The 21,347-nt window shown below is 43.2% G+C and overlaps 1 protein-coding gene across 1 annotated transcript in view; it reads right to left on the minus strand.

Annotated features, from left to right (window-relative positions):
• Positions 1–21,347, minus strand: part of LOC113406978 (transient receptor potential cation channel subfamily M member 8-like) — a 78,957-nt gene that overhangs the window by 50,484 nt on the left and 7,126 nt on the right. Inside the window, exons 3-9 of the mRNA XM_026653977.1 lie at positions 19,706–19,862; positions 17,079–17,256; positions 15,863–16,035; positions 14,321–14,495; positions 11,833–11,900; positions 7,193–7,390; positions 1,305–1,407 (exon numbers count right to left, since the gene is read on the minus strand). Of these exons, the coding sequence (XP_026509762.1) occupies positions 1,305–1,407; positions 7,193–7,390; positions 11,833–11,900; positions 14,321–14,495; positions 15,863–16,035; positions 17,079–17,256; positions 19,706–19,862 (1,052 nt within the window). The remainder of the gene's footprint in view (positions 1–1,304; positions 1,408–7,192; positions 7,391–11,832; positions 11,901–14,320; positions 14,496–15,862; positions 16,036–17,078; positions 17,257–19,705; positions 19,863–21,347) is intronic.

Here is a 21,347-nt window from a genome sequence, read left to right on the forward strand (position 1 = left end):
CCCAGCACTCAGACACACACTCAGGGAACTGCATGCTTGTCTGATGGCTGTTGGTGTCTGGGCTCTGTAGCAGAGCATTTAAGGGTAACAGGGCAGGCAGTGACACAACCTCTCACTGATCAGGACTGCATCCCAGAATGTGGCCTCTGCCTGCCCACATGTAATGGGGAAGTGCTGCCTCTCTGGCACCGTCAGTCACCCAGTAACCCACGCAAATTCCTCCATGGGTGCTCCACACAGAAGGAGCTGCCCAGAGTTTGGGAGAGGATGTAGGAAGGGAGAAGGGGGCAACCATGCCTCGGGGCATTGACCCACCAGATGACTTAATATCTCTGGGTCCCCTCTCTAGTTGCAACTAAGCAGTGAGTGACCCCAATTCACTCAATGGAGTCAAACCCTTTCCAGAGCCACCCTGAGGGGACTGGTAGCAGGAAGCATTGAGGGAACCCCATTCTCCATTCACACAGATGTAAAATCAATAGAGTTTAATTTATACACTAGTGGGACTATGAGGAGAATCTGGCCCCAGCACATCTCACTGCAGTGATTAAATGGAATTTGCAAGTAAGAAGGATCAGGTAGCACCATGAGCATTAGTGAGATGAACTCTTAATTGGCCATCACCTCATTGCTGACTGTCAATCAAAGTTCTCTCTCACCCAGTGCTCTCAAGCCTTTTTATTGTGAGTTTTACACCACAAGCTGCTGAGTAATCCATCTACTAAAGTATAATTGGAGAAACCCCTTTTGTGTTGGTTTTCAGTCATTTCTAATATGCAGAAAACACTCCATATTATGCCAAAGTCAACATTTTAGAGGGTCTAATTGCTCAGTATTTGCAGGGGGCTTCCCTCTCCACACTGGAATTACCAGTTCTGAGATACTCCAATACTCTGACTTGCTTCAGTAAGAGTATGGAGCCACATTCTCTTCTGCTACAGCCATACAACTGCCAGGAGAGGGTACCAATGTAGGATGGGGCAAGAGGATAGTCTCCTGTTCTCAATGCTTGTTTCTCATATCCAGGGTGTACTCGCCATCTCCCCATGAATTTAACTCCCATTAACATCAATGGCAGTCCAAACTGGGATTTCCTTTAGGCGCCTTTGAAAATTCCAGCCTCCGTGGAGATGGTCCAGCAGGTAGGATTCATGACAGGATGGGGAGCTAAGGCACAGATAGATTTGTCCAGGGAATTGAATCCAGGTAGCTAGCTTCCTAGGCTAGTGCCCTAGCCGCAGGGCCATACTTGTACCTAAGAGCAAAGTGAAATTAAAGCCAATGGGCGAGAGCTCAGTGCTCACCTTTATACAGCGCAAACGAAATGGCATTGCTCACGATTTCATCTCCAGCTTCTTCTATTTTAATAACAGTTAGCAGGTGAGGGTTTTCCAGGATTTCTTTGATCTACAAAAAAAAGAAGTCCAATTCTAAAGCTCTCTCAGGACTTTGTGGTTTATCTGCGCATGTCCCTTTGGGGAATGTCCCGTCATACAGTATTATTCACAGAGCTGTTTATCGTAAGTCCTCTCCCTACATACAAACTATATAAAATGAGAATTTCAGCGATTAAGTTCTAATAAACTCACAGTAGTTCAAATTAAAAACAGTTAGATTAATGATCCTTTAATATATGGCAATTTCTTGTCATTCCCTTCTCCCACACACACAAACACAGAAAATGATGACCAATTAGGTAATTCTCACTAAAATTAAAAACTAACAAGGAATAAATCTCAGATACCGTGTTAGTGCCAATTCCCAAACATCAAATCTCAGATACCGTGTTAGTGCCAATTCCCAAACATCTAGAAGTTTATATGTCAAGGAAAAGTTTATTCTGGCCACTTTGCCTCGTCTAAAAACAGAGCTTATGTTCTCAGACTATCACGCTTTATGAAATTTCCTTCTTTCTGGCAATCTGAGGGACTGTAAGGAATTTGTATTTACACTTTCAGCCTCTGAATGAACCAAGAGAAGCAGAGGCCTGTGAAACAAAGTAGAAATGAACCCAAACCACAAAACGCAGATCCAGAACTTGACCGCAAATGTCTTCCAGTTCAATTTGGATTCCAGGCTTTGGTTCATCCAACTATAAATATACAGGGTCAGATGTGAAATAAAGATCCATATCTAGATTGAACTTTCAGGCAACCCCAATGTTCAGTTCTATTTGGGAGTTTTGAATCATGGATAATGCTGTTTAGATATATATAAACCCCCCACTGAAGTAAGGTTCATGTTTGGTTTTAGTTCTGGCCAAAGGTGCAGTTTTGGTTCTGACCTGCTGGGTGGATGCCACATCACTGTTAAAAGAATGTAATTTCTCTCCAGCTATTAAGAATCCACCATGGCTATCAGTTCTCTTACTTCTCAGCATAGCCATGAGCTGGGTTCAAGAATAAATTCCCACCTCTGCCATCTCTGGGATGGTATTGCATAATTTGGTGCATTATAAAAGGTTAAACCTTCCTTTAATAGCAACCAATATATGATGTTTTAAAGACGATACTGCACAAGACAGGCAGTTGGTTTGCTCCATCATCTTGTGATATGCATAAGCCCTGGGACACATCCTATGCAGAACAACCACCTTGCGTTGCAGTCTAGATAGAGAGATGCATTCCCCGCATCATGGCATTCCCAGAGGGGCACAGAATTGTAAATGGTACACAATAGTCATTGCAAGAGTTCAATGGAGAAGTTTTGTTGCTTGACTCTGATGCCCAGATTTGTAAAGATTATATTCTAGGGCATTCATTAAAAAAATAAAATAAAATCATGATGAAAATGAAGCTAAGAAGAAGAAAAAAATAATCAGAAAGAGTACAGAAAGTAATGGCACATTTTCCATAAACTTAACATTAGGAATTTTAACAGATGTTCTAACAAGCAATCATTCCCCCACTAAGATGATCACAGCCATAAAATAATTGACCAACTGAGAGATAAGGAGACCCTGGGATGAAGCACTGGGAAAAGAAATTGAGAAAGCCAATTACCCCATGATAATGGCTCCTTGAGTGAGTGCTATTATGCACTGCATTTCTAAAAATAACTAAACATTAAGGTTTTCATCAACTCAGTTTTTCCTACCACTATTAAAGAGGGTAGAAACGCAGCTGAAACAGCTCAGCCTGCTGGTTAGGTGGCAAGGGAATCACATTTTTATCCTGAGCATGCCAACGTCTCCAAGTTGGCAGCACTGCAGACACAGCACCTCCAGGCCCTGGAGCATCATGGCAGGAAGGCATAAGCCTCGTAAAGCACTCCATAGTGATGTCTAGTGTCCTGAGGCTCTCTCTCGTGTTAAAGTAGCAAGGGAAAAGCAAATCTGCTGGTATATGACAATGTTAAATTTTTATCAGCACCCAATGAATAGTAGTAGTGAGCTTATACTTCACGTAGTCATAGAATCATAGAATATCAGAGTTGGAAGGGACCTCAGAAGGTCATCTAGTCCAACCCCCTGCTCAAAGCAGGACCAATTCCCAACTAAATCATCCCAGCCAGGGCTTTGTCAAGCCGGGCCTTAAAAACCTCTAAGGAAGGAGACAGGTGTCTGTGGTGTATTGCTGTGATGAAAGACTGGCCAGTGTGCGTACAAAGTTAGTATTGCTAGCTACAACCCAGTTAAGAAGAGGAAGGAGGAACTTGTCCATGGCATTGTTAAGCCTGAAAGGAGGGGAAAGTAAGCGAAGAAACTTAAGCAATGTTATAAATTTAACATAGTAAGCTTGTTGCCATAAGAAAATCTATGGAAAAAGAACAGAATGATATTGTGTCAGCTTGGAGAAATTCACCAGTTATAGTGCTTGTTTAGTGAATGGTTGTGTCAGTCAACCCCACCCCAGCATTTTTCCTCTTTACAAAGCTTACATAGGAGCTGCCATGCTCATCAGATCAAAGGTTCCAAGACCAGAAGGGACCATTGTGATCATCTAGTCTGACCTCCCGTATAACACAGGCCAGAGAACTGTCCCAAAATAATTCCTAGAGCAGAGTTTTCAGAAAAACATCTAATCCTGATTTTAAAGGGATCAGTGATGAAGAATCCACCATGGCCCTTGGTAAGTTCTTCCAATGGTTAATTATTCTCATTGTTAAAAATACACGCCTTATTTCCAGTCTGAATTTGTCCAGCTTCAAATTTCTCTCTCTGCTAGGTTGGAGAGCCCACTATTAAATGTCTGTTCCCCATGTAGGTACCTATAGACTGTGATTGAGTCATCCCTTAACCTTCACTTCGTTAAACTAAATAGATTGAGTTCTTTGAGTCTATCACTGTAAGGCATGTTTTCTAACCCTTTAATCATTCCCGTGTCTCTTCTCTGAACCTTCTCCAATTTATCAGCCTCCTTCTTGAATTGTGGGCACCAGAACTGGACACAGTATTCAGCAGTGGTCACACTAGTGCCAAATAGAGAAGTGAAATAACCTCTCTGCTCCTACTCGAGATTCCCCTCTTGATACATCCCAGGATCACATAGTGTCATATTGGGAGCACATGTTCAGCTGATTATCCACCCCTCTCCCCAAAACTCACTGCTTCCCAGGATAGAGTCTCCTATCGTCTAAGGATGGCTGACATTCTTTGTTTCTAGATCTCTATACTTACATTTAGCTGTGTTAAAGCACATATTTCTTGCTTGTGCCCAGTTCACCAAGCAATCCAGGTCACTCTGAATCACTGACCTGTCCAGTTCATTTTCACTCCCCCAATTTGTGTCATCTGCAAACTTTATCAGTGATGATTTTATGTTTTCCTCCGTGTCATTGATAAAAATGTTAAATAGCGCTGGGCCAACAACCGATCCCTGTAGGACTGTACTGGAAACAAACCTGCTTGATGATGACTCCCTGTTTACAGTTACATTTTGAGACCTATCAGTTAGCTTATCAGTGGTTCCTCTAGTCCAGTATCCTACCAAGAAAAGCAGCTAGTAGCTGACACTTCAGATGAAGGTGTAAGAAATCATGGAGTAAGTAGTTATGGGATAACCTGCCCTTAGCTGAAGTTTCTTTCTAACCTCCATTGATTAGAGTTTGGCTTGAGCCCTGAAACATGAGGGCTTACATCCTTCTAACAGCATTTTGGGCTGTATAAGTAGGGGCATTGCCAGCAGATCAAGGGACGTGATCATTCCCCTCTATTCGGCATTGGTGAGGCCTCACCTGGAGTACTGTGTCCAGTTTTTGGCCTCACACTACAAGAAGGATGTGGAAAAATTGGAAAGAGTCCAGCGGAGGGCAACAAAAATGATTAGGGGGCTGGAGCACATGACTTATGAGGAGAGGCTGAGGGAACTGGGCTTATTTAGTCTGCAAAAGAGAAGACTGAGGGGGGATTTGATAGCTGCTTTCAACTACCTGAAAGGGGGTTCCAAAGAGAATGGATCTAGACTGTTCTCAGTAGTAGCAGATGACAGAACAAGGAATAATGGTCTCAAGTTGCAGTGGGGGAGGTTCAGGTTGGATATTAGGAAAAACTCTTTCACTAGGAGGGTGGTGAAGCACTGGAATGGGTTACCTAGGGAGGTGGTGGAATCTCCTTCCTTAGACATTTTTAAGGTCAGGTTGACAAAGCCCTGGCTGGGATGATTTAGTTGGGAATTGGTCCTGCTTTGAGCAGGGGGTTGGACTAGATGACCTCCTGAGGTCCCTTCCAACCCTGATATTCTATGATTCTATGATTCTTTAAGCACCTTGGTATTTTACATTTTAATCCTCATTATAGTAACCCTTGGTGTTCTTGTTATCCAGGTAAGCATCCCATCTTTTTAAAATCCTGCTAAGCTCTTGGCCTCAAAGGTATCTTATGGCAAGGAGTTGCACAGGCTAAATGTGCACCGTGAGAGAAAGTGTTTTCGTATTTATTATAGGAAAGCTCTTTAAATGTTTTAAATACTTTGGTGCTTAACTGTAGCCCTTTCTCACCTGATCCCCCTTGTGACAGGTTCGGTCACAGAGACTCCCCTCGAGACTGTCACTCGATGAGCTGGGATACCACGGAGAACAACCCTCCTGCCAGAACAGGTGCCCCTCCACTCCTGTTTTGCTGTGTAAGACATTCCAGTCAGCTCCAGCACAGACCCAGAGGTTGGGCCACGCCTCTCTGCAGTTCACTGAAACTAAGATTCACTCAGCCCAGGGGCTTCTCAGTTAACAGGGACTTTCCCAGCACCCAGTGTTCAGCCTTTCTGGGAGCCTGAACCCCAAATAAATCCGTTTTACTCTGTATAAAGCTTATACAAGGTAAATTCGTAAATTGTTCACCATCTATATTACTGATTGAGAGATGCACAACTGTTTGTTCCCCCAGGTATTAATCACTTACTCTGGGTTTATTAATAAACAAAAGTGATTTTATTAAGTATAAAAAGTAGGATCTAAGTGGTTTCAAGTAATAATAGCCAGAACAAAGTAAGTCACAAAGCAAAATAAAACAAAACACACAAGTTAATGTAAGACTAATACATTAAGAAACTGATTACAGGTAATATCTCATCCTCAAAGATGTTCCAATAAGCTTCTTTCACAGACTAGACTCCTTCCTAGTCTGGGCCCAATCCTTACCCCTGGTACAGTCCTTGTTAGTTCCAGCAGACATCTCAGATGGTAAGCAGGGGTTTTCTCATGACTGGCAACCCCCTTTGTCCTGCTCCACCCCCTTTTATAGCTTTGGCACAAGGCAGGAATCTTTTGTATCTCTGGGTCCCCACCCCTCCTTCTAAATGGAAAAGTACCAGATTTAAGATGGATTTCCTTATCAGGTGACATTGTCACATGTCACTGTAAGACCCCTAGTCTCCATTCTTCCTGGATTGGCCCACATGTACACAGGAAGGCTTGCAGGTAAATAAACCATTTACAACCAATTGTCCTAGTCAATGGGAGCCATCAAGATTCTAAGCCACCATTAATGGCCCACACTTTGCATAATTACAATAGGACCTCAGAGTTATACTTCATTTTTCTAGCTTGAGATACAAGAATGATACATCCATACAAATAGGAGGAACATATTCAGTAGTTTATAACCTTTGTTATGATACCTTACAAGAGACCTTTTGCATAAAGCATATTCCAGTTACATCATATTCATAAGCATACTTCCATAAAGCATATTGAGTGCAATGTCACACCCCTCTCCTTTCTGTCTCATCAACACTATGGCAAAGCATACACCTACCCATCTGATCCAGCTTTCAGTCTCCTCTTCCGTGAGTCTCGAAACAGTGTGCGGCAGGTATCGGAGCAGCCTCTCCTTGACAGATGAAGAGGCTAGAGTGCCTTCTGCCTCCACTAAGCTCGCTATTACATCAGCAATCAGACCTGAGCCCTCCACTACTATGCAGGGAATTTTACTCTTGATGGCAACATTGATGGCCTAGGAAAACACAACAGAGAGGGACAGAGATAACTGATTAATAAAGGTTCAGGCTATTTGAAGTCTACTGTTCAGTAAACAAGTGAACAATTTTTGGTATGGTTTGTGTGCAGGCACTGCAGAATTCCCCAGCTCCAGCCAATATTTTCACTATTACCAGCAAGGGATATTACAATACCAGTTCATTACAACGGCCTCTAATTCAGTGGTTCCCAAACTTTTGTACTGGTGACCAGTAGTGTAGCGGGCTCTGGTCTATTTGCTGAAGGTGCGGGAACTAGACCCTTACATCCACACAGGATTACTGTAGATATCAGGTTATATTATTAAGATTGTGTTTTTATTAATTGCACACAACACATCTAATGATTTTTGTTAAATATCACAGAACAGCTTTACTCAGATAGTTGCTCAATTGAGTTAGAAAAATTACCCTTTTATCTAACCAGACATTAGAATGAGAACGTTCTAGACTTTGAGTCAGCCCTATGTCGTAAAGAGCATATATAGGTCTATCAATTAATACTCAGCAGGTGGCTTTATTTAGTTTGCCATTAGCTACAGAAGTTTATCCAGTGGAACCCTATTCTTAATGAATGTTAATGAGACAGGAGAAATAAAGGCACGTGACCACAGCGCAGAGATAACATCCACCAAAATACTTGGGGGAAAAGGCAGATTTATCGAACAGAATTGACTCTTGAGCAGTCAAACACAAGCACATAGTATGCCTTCCAATTGGACAGTGGATATATGACATGAGCAGCGTATTTTCGATGCCAGTCGGACAAAGGATCTTTTCCTGTGTGGGGCACAGCAAACGTTAATATAAGGAAGGAGCCTGAAAGATTTCCACTTCTGTTCTGCTTAAACTGAAGTCAATGATCAGAAACGAAACACACAAGCCTAGCGCACAGCCCTCTCTCAGATTCTGCCAATTGCTGACATCAGTAAGACCTATCAAGCATGACTGTTCAGTTGGGGTCTCTTTTAGCAGGAGAAGTCGGCAGCTTGAAAACTATTGCTATGCCTCCTTGGACTAAAACAAAGTTTTATCTGCTTCTGGAGATGGTCACTCCATCCATGAGCTGTAACAACAAAGACATGAACATCTGAACAACACAGAATCATAGAATCATAGAATATCAGGGTTGGAAGGGACCTCAGGAGGTCGTCTAGTCCAACCCCCTGCTCAAAGCAGGACCAATCCCCAACTAAATCATCCCAGCCAGGGCTTTGTCAAGCCTGACCTTAAAAACCTCTAGGGAAGGAGAATCCACCACCTCCTTAGGTAACCCATTCCAGTGCTTCACCAGTGTCACTGACAAGTAATTGGTCAGACTGTCACAGACCCTTGTCTGGATTATGAGCCAGTTATTCTTCAAAGTTATTAAACACTTCAAGAACTGTCCATCTGATTTTAAGTTTGAATGCCTTATGCATTAGTTACTTGGGTTTAGGATTAATATTTACAGTAGGCTACTTATATTTTGTTAAGAATATTAAACCTTAAACTCAGTACAGTGTAGAACTCATTCTGTTTGCTTGAATAACGGTTCTATATGATGCATGAGGACATAAGTGAAGGAGTCATAGCCAAAATTATTAACTTGGGTGCCTAAAGCTTGGCACCTAAAGCAACCTAAAGTTGATCTTAAAAATCTTTGATTTGTGATATTAAATGAATTGATATTGCTTTAGAAACAAAGAACAATTTTAACTACAGACACCCCCCAGGTTACGCAAACCCGACTTACGCAAATCCGCACTTACAGAAAAAGTTCCGTAAGCTAGAAATAGGAGGGTGGGTTTTTTTGTTTTTTTTTTGCGTAATGGTAGGGTATATGTTTCCGACTTACACAAAATTCGAGTTAAGCAAGGCATTCCGGAACGGAACGCTTGCATAAGTCGGGGAGCGTCTGTATTAAAATTAAGATTGAGTGTATTGAAACAATTAAAAATCTATGTTAATTAATGCTACCAGATGCAAATACCTGTGGGTAAAGCCTACTTAATGCAGGCATATTAGAAAATCATTCAACCAGTGACTCGGGGGACACACTTTGATATTTCGCAATCTGTGTGTGGCACTGACAAATTGATTAATTAACATTGGTGAAGAAATTATACAGATGAATTTTAGTATTGATTTTGATGGGACTATGATCATCAGGATAACATAAGTTTAATTGGCATGAGTGATAATCATTTCTAATCCTCTTCTGATGAGACAAGTAGTAATCAGCTTTGATTATCTGTACTGGATTTATTATATTTTATTAGCATGTCTTGAAAAGTTTGGGTTAAAGTTGGACCTGACAAGAGTGTCAATAACTCAATTCATCTGCCTAGATAGCTTCTCTGGAACACAATCCAGCTGGTTATAGATGGTCCATGCCATTCATGCAGCCCCAGACATGAAGTTATAGACTCACATATTTTAAGGCACTAGGATCAATTCTATTATGTGTGACTGTAACAATTCCCCCTATCACCAGTAGGCTTTGAACCCTAAACCTTCAGCACAGATTTCCACCATATGAATCACCAGACGAGCCACAATACTGTACCAGATGTTGCCATGCAAACCTGTAGCCTTGGTATCGTCTCCTGGCATAGCACTACCCACAATGCCCTATAGTTGGTGAGCCTCTGAGACACATTGGTGACACAGATATGGCAATTTCTTCCAATATCCTTGGAAACCTTATAGTGTTAAGTTTAAGTATCTTTGGAGTCCATTCTATTAAATGCAAAGGTAATGTACTATTGTGGGCTGGATCATATGCTGGGGAAGATGTGATGTGAACCCTGGTATGACAGGGCGTTGAGCAGGAACTGCTGAGCCAGCCTTCTGTCATTCCAGCTCCAATTAAGGGAGGTGAATTGGAGCTGGTTAGACCACCTGGCCCTAATTGGGGGAAGCAGAGATTTAATACTGCTCCTGCTGCCTAATTAGGTTGGTGCTGTATAAAAGCCTCAGGAGAAGGAAACCAGGGGGGGAGCAGGAAGAATGGGAAAAGGCAGGGAGTGGAAGCAGGGAGGTAGCTCTCCCCTCCCCTTGCCTGCAGATGGTAAGGGTGGTGGGAGCACAACCTGCAAATAAACTGCACCAGTGGTTACCGAATCCCGGTTCTCCAAGTGACTTTATCAGCCCAAAGGGAGCAGGAGCCAAGAGGGCCCTGTTACACCTGGGAAGTGTGATGAACTTCAAAGGACTGTACTGAGCGTGTCCGATAAGAATGGGATTTTGGATAATCTGTCCAGTAGTTTGCCTGGAGAATCTCGAAGGGGAATTTGCATTCACTTCCCCATTTCCTGTTATGCAAATCCCCAGTCTTTTGAAGCTATGCCCTGATAAGAGGTCCACAATCTACTGATAACCTGTTCAACATCAAAGGCCCAAGCTGTATAAAGGAAAGACTAAGCTATTACAGGGGTACTAGTTCTGAGCTGAACTTGTAACCACAGAACCACCCCTGAGTGAAGTGTTCAAGGACTGACTCCTGACAGAGCTCTAGCGGGAGTCGGGGGGGGATCTCTGCTAAGCTTATTAACATGTGAGTAGGTTCTTTTAAATATGTTTTCTCTCTAATGCTATCACCTTAAGAATAACCCTGTTTGCTTAGAAAGAGCTGTGTGGCAACTTGTTAACTGCTGGCCATTACAGCTGTTCATAGGCTCTGGAGAGAAAGCCAAGTGCTGATGTTGGCCCGATCAGGCAGTCTGGCTTGCTGGGAATATCACAACAGAGGCAGGGAACTGTGCAGCCTGAAAAAAGCCCAGTCCAGAGGGAGAGAGACTTGCATCTCCTCCCAAGAGAGGTGACTGGTGAGGGGCATAGACTGGGTGCTCTTGGTGGACCATGATGGGGAAATACAGGTGCAACTGCCCTGAATTGTGACAACTGGTATAGCCCAGAGCTGCAATTGCAGGGCAAGTCCTGAAGAGGATTGAGATGGAGCATGCCAAGTGCAGATAGAATCCTCCGGGAATTTAGCTGTTAAACCCTGGTCTCTACTGATAATGTGTGAACTAAGATTTTTTTCAAATTTCAGTGGATATTCACAGGAACAGCAAAAGGCACATCTCTAACACAAGTCCCTGCTCCAAAGCATGGGGCACTACAGATTCTCAAATTAAAGGTCACCAGAGTTTTGTTTTGTAACATTGAAAAAAAAATTCCTCTAGCCTCTTTCTCAGAAACAGCTTATGCATGTTGGCTGAAACTTCCTAAAACATTACAGCCTGAGGCAAACATGTGTCATGGAAAATTTCAGCCCAAATTTGGAAAAAAGTTAAACACAATTGAAAATAGGGTCTAATAATGGGAAGTGTCAGGCAACCTTAATACTTTGCTACCTGCCTCATCTAGAATACAGTTAAAATTGTGACAAGACACCACAGGACACTTAATTTTTCTGACTTATTTTCAGACTTACCTTCAGAGTTTCTTTCCCTCCTCCTTGGGTGAAACACACAATCGGAATCTTCCCACCATAATTAGAATCTGAAATATACCCCCCAAAAAAAGGGAGAGGGTCTCACTTTGCAGTGTCAATGTATTTGAACGATTTTTATACTTCACAATAACCACTTATACACTGGTTTATTGGATTTGGCTTTGATAATATTTTACACACAAATACTCATATTCCTGACTTTCAGCTGATTTAACCAAACTATTTTTAAAGTCATCTACTCCATTGTTACATGACCTTTAGTTATTCTCACTAACCCATTTTGCCTAATCTAGTGTCAGATATCAACACCGAGATGCAGTCTTCCCAGAAGTAACAAAGCAAGGCTAAAGTCTTAAGTACTTAGTATTGCCAATGTACAGTGCTTAAAAAAAAAAAAAATACATGACATGACTTGGGTGGAGGGGGGGCAGTGTTATTTGCATGCTGATTTCTGACCCTTTAGTATTCAGGTCTTCAAGTTTCTCCTTGCAAGCATCAGGGCTGTAAATTTAAAACAAAAGAAAGAGATTCTACCATAATCACATGACTCCAGGAGTTAGAGCTTCAAGAAAAAACACCAATCATTGTGCCAACTCTTGCAATTTTATCACATCCCAACATTCAGAAAGATTTAATTCCAGTGCGATAACTTTAAAGAGAAATAGTCCTTCTGCCAGAGCCCTGATCCTGCATTCTCGTGATGTAGGGGAGTGGATCCCCCTACTAGGTTGTGGCTGGGACTAATGGACCTGCACAGCAGGAGTAGGTGGGAGGACAGTTCAAAGCCAGCTTCTGCACAGATGCATTTGGCTCATCTGGAACGCAGCCCCAGCCATGTGGAGTGGGGAAAGAGCAGGAGTTAAGTGTCCAAAATGTCCCCCATGAGCATGTCAGCAGGAAGAGATGGGGGTGGACAGGAAGGGGTGGAGCCATGGCAGTGTGAGATGGGGAACATGCTGTGCCTTATAAAAGACTGCAGCGGTATATTGCCTAGCACCCAACAGGAGCAGAGGAGGACTTGTACTTCAGAGGCCCAACACTACTCATGAGTCAGGTCAGATCACTCCTTGGTTAGGGCTATGCACAGAGGCACAATCTGTGCTATAACAATAGGTAGGGGTTGAGCTGTACATTTAGATCTACAGTTTTCACACGCACAAGTTTGGGACTGCTTGAGTTCAAGGTTTTGAATTACTCTGGTATAGAGTGAGGGTTACCTGAAACATTCGTATGTTAGCTCAGATTACAATCCCGACTGGAAGTTGGGAGTGTCAGACTGTTTAGGCCTATGCCAAAGTCTGAGATTCTTTTCTAAATCTACCTGCTACGGATCCTGTGTTTGTATTATCTATACACAAAAATATATACACGCACACACACACAGGATCATAACAAGTAGATTTATACGTTAGTAATTATTAAAGGAATAAGTTAATCGAGAAGTTAGGCTGATGGACCATTAACATGGATGTAAATTTAATCATTAGAAAATCAAAATATAGCACCTACAATTACATCTAAAGGGTTTAATGTAATAGGAGTTTCATATGTTAAACACTAGTTGATAACGCATATTTATTGAAATTAAAGTCGCGTGATGAGTTTGTGCAGTTTTATTGCCTCAGTGAATATATACTTACCACTAATGTATAATACTGATTTTATTTATTTCAGAATGATTCATGTAGTGGCTAATAATCAGCATTGGTTATTATTATTTATATTAACATAGTGGCTAGGAGCCCTAGTCAGGTTCCCACCATGCCATGTGCTGTGCAAAGCACCACACAATAAAGACCATAAACATCATAATAAACAAGAAGCAACAGTCGGCCTAAAATATACAGCCAGTTGAGTCCAGAGGTGTGACCCAATGGCAAATCCAGATTCCTCAGGCAACCCTTCCCCCAACACACCAGCATGTATCAAAAGGCATGAATTCCCAACAAACAGAGTATAAGGATGGAAAGCAACCTGGGCCCATCAGGTGATCTCCTCTGACACAGCAAGTGAAATTGTTTTGATTCCTCAACTGAAAGGAATGTTTATCCCATATAGTACTTGAAACTCACCTTACCCAGTAAATTGTACTCTGTGGTGAACCTCAGATAGATTATTGCATGAGTATGTAAGCTCTACTTATCTGTACCTATGGGAAGCATAGAGAACAGGAGTACTTGTGGCACCTTAGAGACTAACAAATTTATTTGAGCATAAGCTTTTGTGGGCTACAGCCCACTTCATCAGATGCATAGAATGCATGTTCTCCTTGAAATACGCACAAATCACCATGGGTCACATTGACAGTATACCGTCAGAAGCCTTCTTTGTTATTAGGCATATGAGCAAAACGCTCATCCATTGCATGGCAACATGAGAAAGCTTGTTTCCTCCCACAGTATGTTCCGTAGCATCTAGCCCTGTAGCACCTAAGCAGAATGATCTGAAGTTAGAGAACTGCACCAACCTGGGATAACGCGTTCCGAAATGTATTTTTCTAACTGTGTCCGTAGCTTAGCCTCTATTGCTGGATATCCATGGGTGCCGTTATCGACCAGCAATAGGTGGGTGTGGTTATTGTCCAGGCAATACAATGGGTCCCTCTTAAGGTCATCCATTATGTAGTGGGCTGAATAGTACCCCTAGAAACATCAGCAAAGAGTTTCCATTGAGTTCGGAAGGGCATGGTTCATGCAGTACTTGAAATGGGGACACAGCAGGTCGGTGGGAGGGGCATGACTATTGTTCTATTATTTTCCAGACTTTAGCAGCATAAGAATTTCCAGACCAGTTCAGAGCAAAGGTCCATCTAGCCCAAGGCCAGCACCAGCTGCTTCAGAGAAAGTTGCAAGAGCACTCATAACTCAGTTATGGAATAACTTGTCCACAGAGGACATTCTTCCCTTCCCCCATGTGGTGGGCTTGTGCCCAGGAGAGTGAGGGTTTACACCTCCTGTAGTTTTATTTTATATAACGGAACTGTGGATGTTCTCATTACACGTATAGATGTCTAGTGATTTTTGAATCCTGCTAGGCCATGTTGAAAATTAACAATTCATTTCTCCTCCGTTTTAACCACTTTCTAATGTATGACCAACCTTTACCCCTCACCCCAAGGCTTTGTTTCCTTAATGCTACTTAGTGAGGGTTTTTGTCAATGGGTTTTCAAAAAAAAACCCAAACAATCTATTGTCTCCTTTGTCCACTGTTTTGCTGATGTACTCTATGAAATCCAGCAGAGTGAACGTAGGATAAGACATGCTGCTTTGTTCCTCCTCCTCTTCAGTTGAAATTTCTGCCTTTTACCAACATATACAATAATACTGTTGCATTACAGAAATTTCTGGCAGATGCCCCAGTTCAACCCAAGAACTACTGAGTGCCTCTTTGCATTCCCCCAGCCTCTAGTGTGCATAACAAGCCCTCCCTTTTGCTGCCACAACCTTATATTCTTATGCCACAGCAACTAGTGGCTGCTGGAATAACCTCTTAGGATCACTAGCAGACGAATGAGTTAGAGCAGCCTAGCTTACCCAGGCACAAGGCCAGAGCCAGAAATGGGACAACACAAAGGTGCATACAGACACCTTTGACCCTACTTTGTTCCTGTGCAGAAGTGCAGCTCAGCTGGACAAGAGAGACTATATTGCCCCCTTCTCTTTTAGTGAATCCACCTGACTGAGTCTAAGTGGCACATCTTTTCCAAAATCCAATGCTCAATTTGTGAGTACAATATATCTCATTTGTTGTTTAACTATTATCTTTAATAGGCACTGGCTATTTTACAACAGTGCAGCACAAGTTCTGTAGCAGGAAGAGTTTCTAATAGGACCTCACATCCAAATCAGTCACAGGCCAAAGGCATCAGGCTCCATGCAGATAGTGGTGTGGATGGAGAGCAGTGAGGCATTTACGGAGAGTAGACTGCGTTTGGTCAGAATATAACTCAGTTTTGTAGGGTTTTCACTGGCTTCCCATGACCCCATTGACAGCACTACATTTTCCTCACCTCAGTATCGCTGCTTCTGATCAGACTATCCCGGTTGGAAATCATGCCCCAGGCTGCTATGCCGATAGCCACCACGTTCTCCTCTGAGCTCCTACTGATGGTGTTGTCTCTCACCACCTCTCCAATATATTTCATCAGTCCATAGTGAGTGCCTCCTGTGAAAATCCAGGCCCCTGCAGATGGCAGGTACCAAATGAAATTTAGCCACAGACCTGCCACTGTGCACAAAAAGTTCTTGTCTTTATAGATATGTGCATGCGTCATTCCCAATTCTCCACTGTAGTCACGAAGGCCTGTGTTACGTGGGTGCAAGACGCTGATGTGGCAGTACTGCGCACTGATGCAAGTGACAACACAAAAGGGCAAGGCAGTGGGGATTTTGGCCCTCGGGGTTGGTTACCCTCAAGACACTAAGCCAACTAATTCATCCTCACTCGATCACAGGAGAGATGTTAATTCCCATATGATACAGGAAGAAGAGATGTTGAGACTTACCCAAAGCTACAAAGGACATCCTTGTCAAAGCCAAGAATGGCTCTCCACCCAGTTCCCAAGTCATTAGGCCATACTTGTCTGAAGTGAAGTGGACTAAACAGGCAACCACTAATAGAAAGCTCTGCCTCTCTGCTGACTAGTCACAGCTTCTTCTTCTCCACCAGCTTTATTTGGTGGAAGGCTAATATACCAGCTGACTGAAATATTCACCTCTCACTTCAGCTAAATCACAATGGCACTCACTGAACCAAGTTCTTCACTTGCTTGAACTCTTCTGACTTCAAAAAGGGGTTACACTAGGTGTGAACGTAGCCTAGGTTTTTTTTAATACAAATTATTACAATTAGCTTTTTCTACTATCCTAACTCTATGTGCCAATGGCTACAACTGAATTCACAGGTATTAATTACATAAATGATTGTAAAAGGCATGGGGACACTCAAAGTGGCATCAAAAAAGATAGACTTGCCCCAAGATATATGCCTTGTTTTTCCCCAAATTAAGCCCACATTCATTTAATTAAAAGACTCGCACGGACTTCAATGGGACCAGGATTTGTCTCTTGATGCATATTCCCTGATCATCTATTTTCCTTTCCCTATATTAGTGTCTAACATCACCATTTATCCACTATACTGACAAACCAAGAGATACCAGGCTAGCCCAATGGAGGAAAACATAAAAACTAGTAGCTTCAAGGCAGCCCAGATACGCCTTTCACCTTTGGACTGGGCAATGTAGATCAGCCTGCTGAATATCTTGCGCATCCGCGGCTTTAGAGCAAAGTTTTTTGCTCCCCCTGTGACTGAGATGACAAGGTTGGGATTTTTCAGGTGCCAGTGTTGAGTCATCAGATCATAGAGCATTTCAGAGTCTGTGTCATAGGACAACCGGATGTACTTCAACAAGAGAGGACACAATGCAGGATTAGCAGCAATAAATAGCAACAGAGTAATTCCATTTTGTCTCAAAGCGATGGCCTGGTTCAGGGCCGGTGCAAGGATGTTTCACGCCCTAGGCGAAACTTCCACCTTGCACCCTTCCCCCTCCCTGAGCCCTGCGGCAGCCCCCCCCCCCGCCCTGAGGCGCCTCCCCCACGGCAACTTCCTACCCACCCCTCCACCCTGAGGCGCCCCCCCCGTGGCAGCTCCCCCACCACCCGGGGAGCCGTGCACCCCCCCCCCGTGGCAGCTCCCCCACCACCCGGGGAGCCGTGCAGCAGCTCCCTACCCCAACTCACCTCTGCTCCGCCTCCTCCCCGAGCCCTGTGGCAGCTCCCCCCCCCCACCCCCCCCACGCCGCCGGCGCCAATCAGCTGTTTGGCGCCGCAAGCCTGGGAGGGAGAGAGGGAGAGCGGGGCGGCGTGCTCAGGGGAGAAGGCGGAGCAGAGGTGAGCTGGGGCGGGGAGTGGTTCCCCTGCGTGCCGCCCAACCCCCCTTACTTGCTGCAGGCGGCCCTCCCCGCGCCCCCCTGCCCCAGTTCCCTCCGCCTAAATGCCGACAACGACTGGGGCGGCCGAAGATCCGGCCGCCACGGTCGCCGCCAAAGAAAATGCCGCCCCCCCAAACGCTAGTGCCCTAGGCGACCGCCTAGGTCGCCTAATGGGTTGCACCGGCCCTGGCCTGGTTTCCCATTCCCTGGCCCTCCATGCAGTCATTTATATCTAGACAAAATACAAAGCAGGTGTCAAAACGGTTCCATTAGGTGACATTTGTCACCCGCATTGCACAGCAGTAAATGACCAAAGTGCAAAGCAATGGAGAATCAGGCCCAGTGTGTGTTTTCTAAAGACTTGTTTTATGGCCTGTATTTTCCCCACTCCTAGGACACCTGAATAGAGATGGGCTAAGTTTTTCAAACAAATTTATTCAAAAAATGCAGTTTCAGCCAACCTGAAACTATTGGTGAATTTGATCCAATTAGTTTTGGTTGGGGAAAAAGTTTTTTCAAGGTCAGCTTCAGATAAAGGATGTGTTCCCCTCTGTCTGCCCTTATAACCTTTAGCCCAGTGGTTAGGGCACTTGCCTAGGATATGAGACCCGGGTCCGAGTCCCCACTCTGGGTCAGGGACTTGAACTCACATCATCTCCCTGTCAGGTGGGCATCCTTATCACCAGGCTGTAGGCTAGTCTAGGGTGGGTGGCTCCCAAACTCTCCTACTGAAGCTGTTCCACTTGTATCAATTCTTAAATATTTATTGGGCCACAGAGAGAGAGAGACAGAGAGAGAGAGAGAGAGAGAGAGAGAGAGAGAGAGAGCATGGCTCTGTGCATGGTGATTAAGGCTCTCACCTGGGAGGTAGCAGATGGGATTCAGATCTTCTCTCTGCTTGTGATTTACCTGTGCATGAAGTCATCAGCTCTTAGGAAACTCCAACAGCACGTCTCCCCAGCAACATGGCCTACCACAAACACAACCCTGTTCTCTGCGCTCTACACTGGCTTCCCATGGAATACTCAGGCCTTGTCTACACTAAAGGGAAAAGTCGATCTAAGCTACGCAATTTGAGTTACGTGAATAGTGTAATGTCCCTGAACATTATTAAGGGGCTACGGGATCTTCAGATTTGGCCATCTGAACATTTAAAACTGGGCACAAGACCATCCAAAAGTCTCCTAAATCCATATTGAGCTGTGTGGGAAATGGGAATTTTCCCTGCAAGAAACTTTGCAAGAAAAAAAATCACAATTGAAATTTTTCATCCCCATTTTTTCAATATTCCACAGAATTTTTGCATTTGAAACTGAATGAAAAAAATTTCATTTCAAAACCATTTTGTTTCTAAATGAAATTTTTTATTTCGATTTTTGAATTTTTTTGGTTTCTTTTAAGGTTTTTACCCACTTGAAAATATGTGCATGTGGTGGGAGTGGTTAAAAATGTGGTAAAGTGGGGGGAAATTCATTCATGACTGTTTACCCAACTTTCTCCAGTTGGAAAAAAAAACAAGAATTTCAAAACCAGTGTTCGTTCCCCAAAATATATATATCATTTCAGAAAAACAATTTTTTCTCCAAAAAGTACATTTAACCCTATTTTCCAACATTAAAACAGGTCAATTTTTTTAACAGCTCTGTTAAACCTTAAATAAGTTGCCATTTTTCAAAATGCTCAGCACCCAGCAGTTCTCACTGGCTTGAAAAAAATCAGATTGCTTATTTAGGTACCTAACTTTAGGTTCCTCGTGTTCGAAAAATCTAAGCATCTTTTTCTCCTTTGATTGTTTTGGCTTCTTTTTAATTATTCTGAATTTATTTTATAAAGGCTAATGCAAAAAGTCACAGGGCAGAAGCCATTTATGGATAGGCTGGAGTTAAAATACCCGGTGTCAGCTCAGCAGTTACTCACCTTCCCTCTTTTCCCAAGATTTTCAAACTGAATGTCACCAAAAGCATCAGTGGGAAGTTCCTTTGTGTGTTTCCTATAACTCCATTTCTCAGTGTTATTTACCTGCGTCCCCTCTATATGTTGGCTTTTGGAATACCCACACTTACACAAGTTGTCCCTGCCAAGAAGAGTGAATAGAAAAAAGAAACAGATTAACATCTTTTGCCCAGAAAACAAATACTCTTTTCTTTCAGTGACTGATAGCATAGTGACAACTAAGACTGGTGAGCAGCCTTTCCACATGTATTTGACAAGTAGGTTGGCTGCACATTGTGCAACTATAATGTTACAACTTATGCTCGAACAAATAGGATACTTCTAAATGGGAATTTAAAGTTTTATTCTTGAACAAAACTGAGTAGTTACGGTGCTTGGCCAGAAAGATGCACAAGGCCCAAGGTGAAATGTAACATCTATAGCTGAGGTCTACACTAGTGGGAAAGACTGAAGAAAACCAAAACTCAAGAGCTAACACGTATTTTCAAGTATTCAGGTCATGGGCCTACCCAACAAACAAAAAGTATATTTCGTGTTTTAACTCTGTAACATTACAGAAAGACCTCAGCTTGTGTATGTACAAAATCAAACACATGTGTCAACACCTACTCTGCTCCATATTAGAGGGGCTCTGACCTGTTTCTTGTTGAGACAATGAGGGATTTTTAAATCCCTCTCCTTTTTGCTCTGCTTTGGCCAGATTGAAGCTCAGTTTATTAGTGCCTTTCTGATGGTTTCCATCTTAATGTGCTAACACCATAACATTTGCTTCTAAACTAAATCCCACCATGAGTCAGATGATGCCAACTTGAACTTAAGTCCCTTCACTATCTGAGGCCTATGACTTGGGGACTCCCAGTGACGACATCCCAGGATCATCTCAACATGTCTTGGTATCCACCACCCAGATGGATTGAAAGAACATATAAAAGTTACAGTCTGTGACTCCTCTAGAGATAGGCCCACTACACAGGGCACCAGGTGTTCCACCACCACCCAATTTACATCATGCCACAGGATTGTGCTCCAGAATCTCAGCTTTGCTTTTAATAAAAGAAAAACTTTCCTTGTTCTTATGGTTGTGAAGATTTCCTGTTTCATGTTTCCAAGGTTATCAATTCAATGCAGTAAATCAATGCAATGTACATGGCACCCACCTGAGTCTGCAGAAAGCTTTGAACAGTAACTCCAAAGGGTGTGACCAGCTCCATTCATTTTATTCGAGGATTTATGAACTCTGGTGTTTTCTAAGATGTATGGCGTTCAGCAATACTGCCACAGAGTTGGCCATTTTGCTGCAGCCAGGAGCCCAGCATTTTGTTACAGACAGGACACAGCCCAGTATCTGCCTCTTGCTCTCCAACTTTCCTCACAAGGGAGCGTTATTGGGTTACACTGCAGGCTTCCTGCATGGGTCCATGGTACCAGCCAATATGGTTTATGGAGCTAAAGTTGGAGTCCAGCTTGCAGCCAAAGGAGCTGGAAGTGAAGGCTAGTGAGATGAGATAGCTTCAGTGGCTCAGGTACCAAGGTAACTACAAGCTCTCCTTTCTCTGGATGAGGATGGGGGTTCTGAGCTGGGTTACCTGGACCATATTGCAGAGAG

The sequence above is a fragment of the Terrapene carolina genome, unplaced genomic scaffold (assembly GCF_002925995.2).
Source record: "Terrapene carolina triunguis isolate 2854851 unplaced genomic scaffold, T_m_triunguis-2.0 Scaffold174, whole genome shotgun sequence".
Taxonomy (NCBI): domain Eukaryota; kingdom Metazoa; phylum Chordata; order Testudines; family Emydidae; genus Terrapene; species Terrapene triunguis.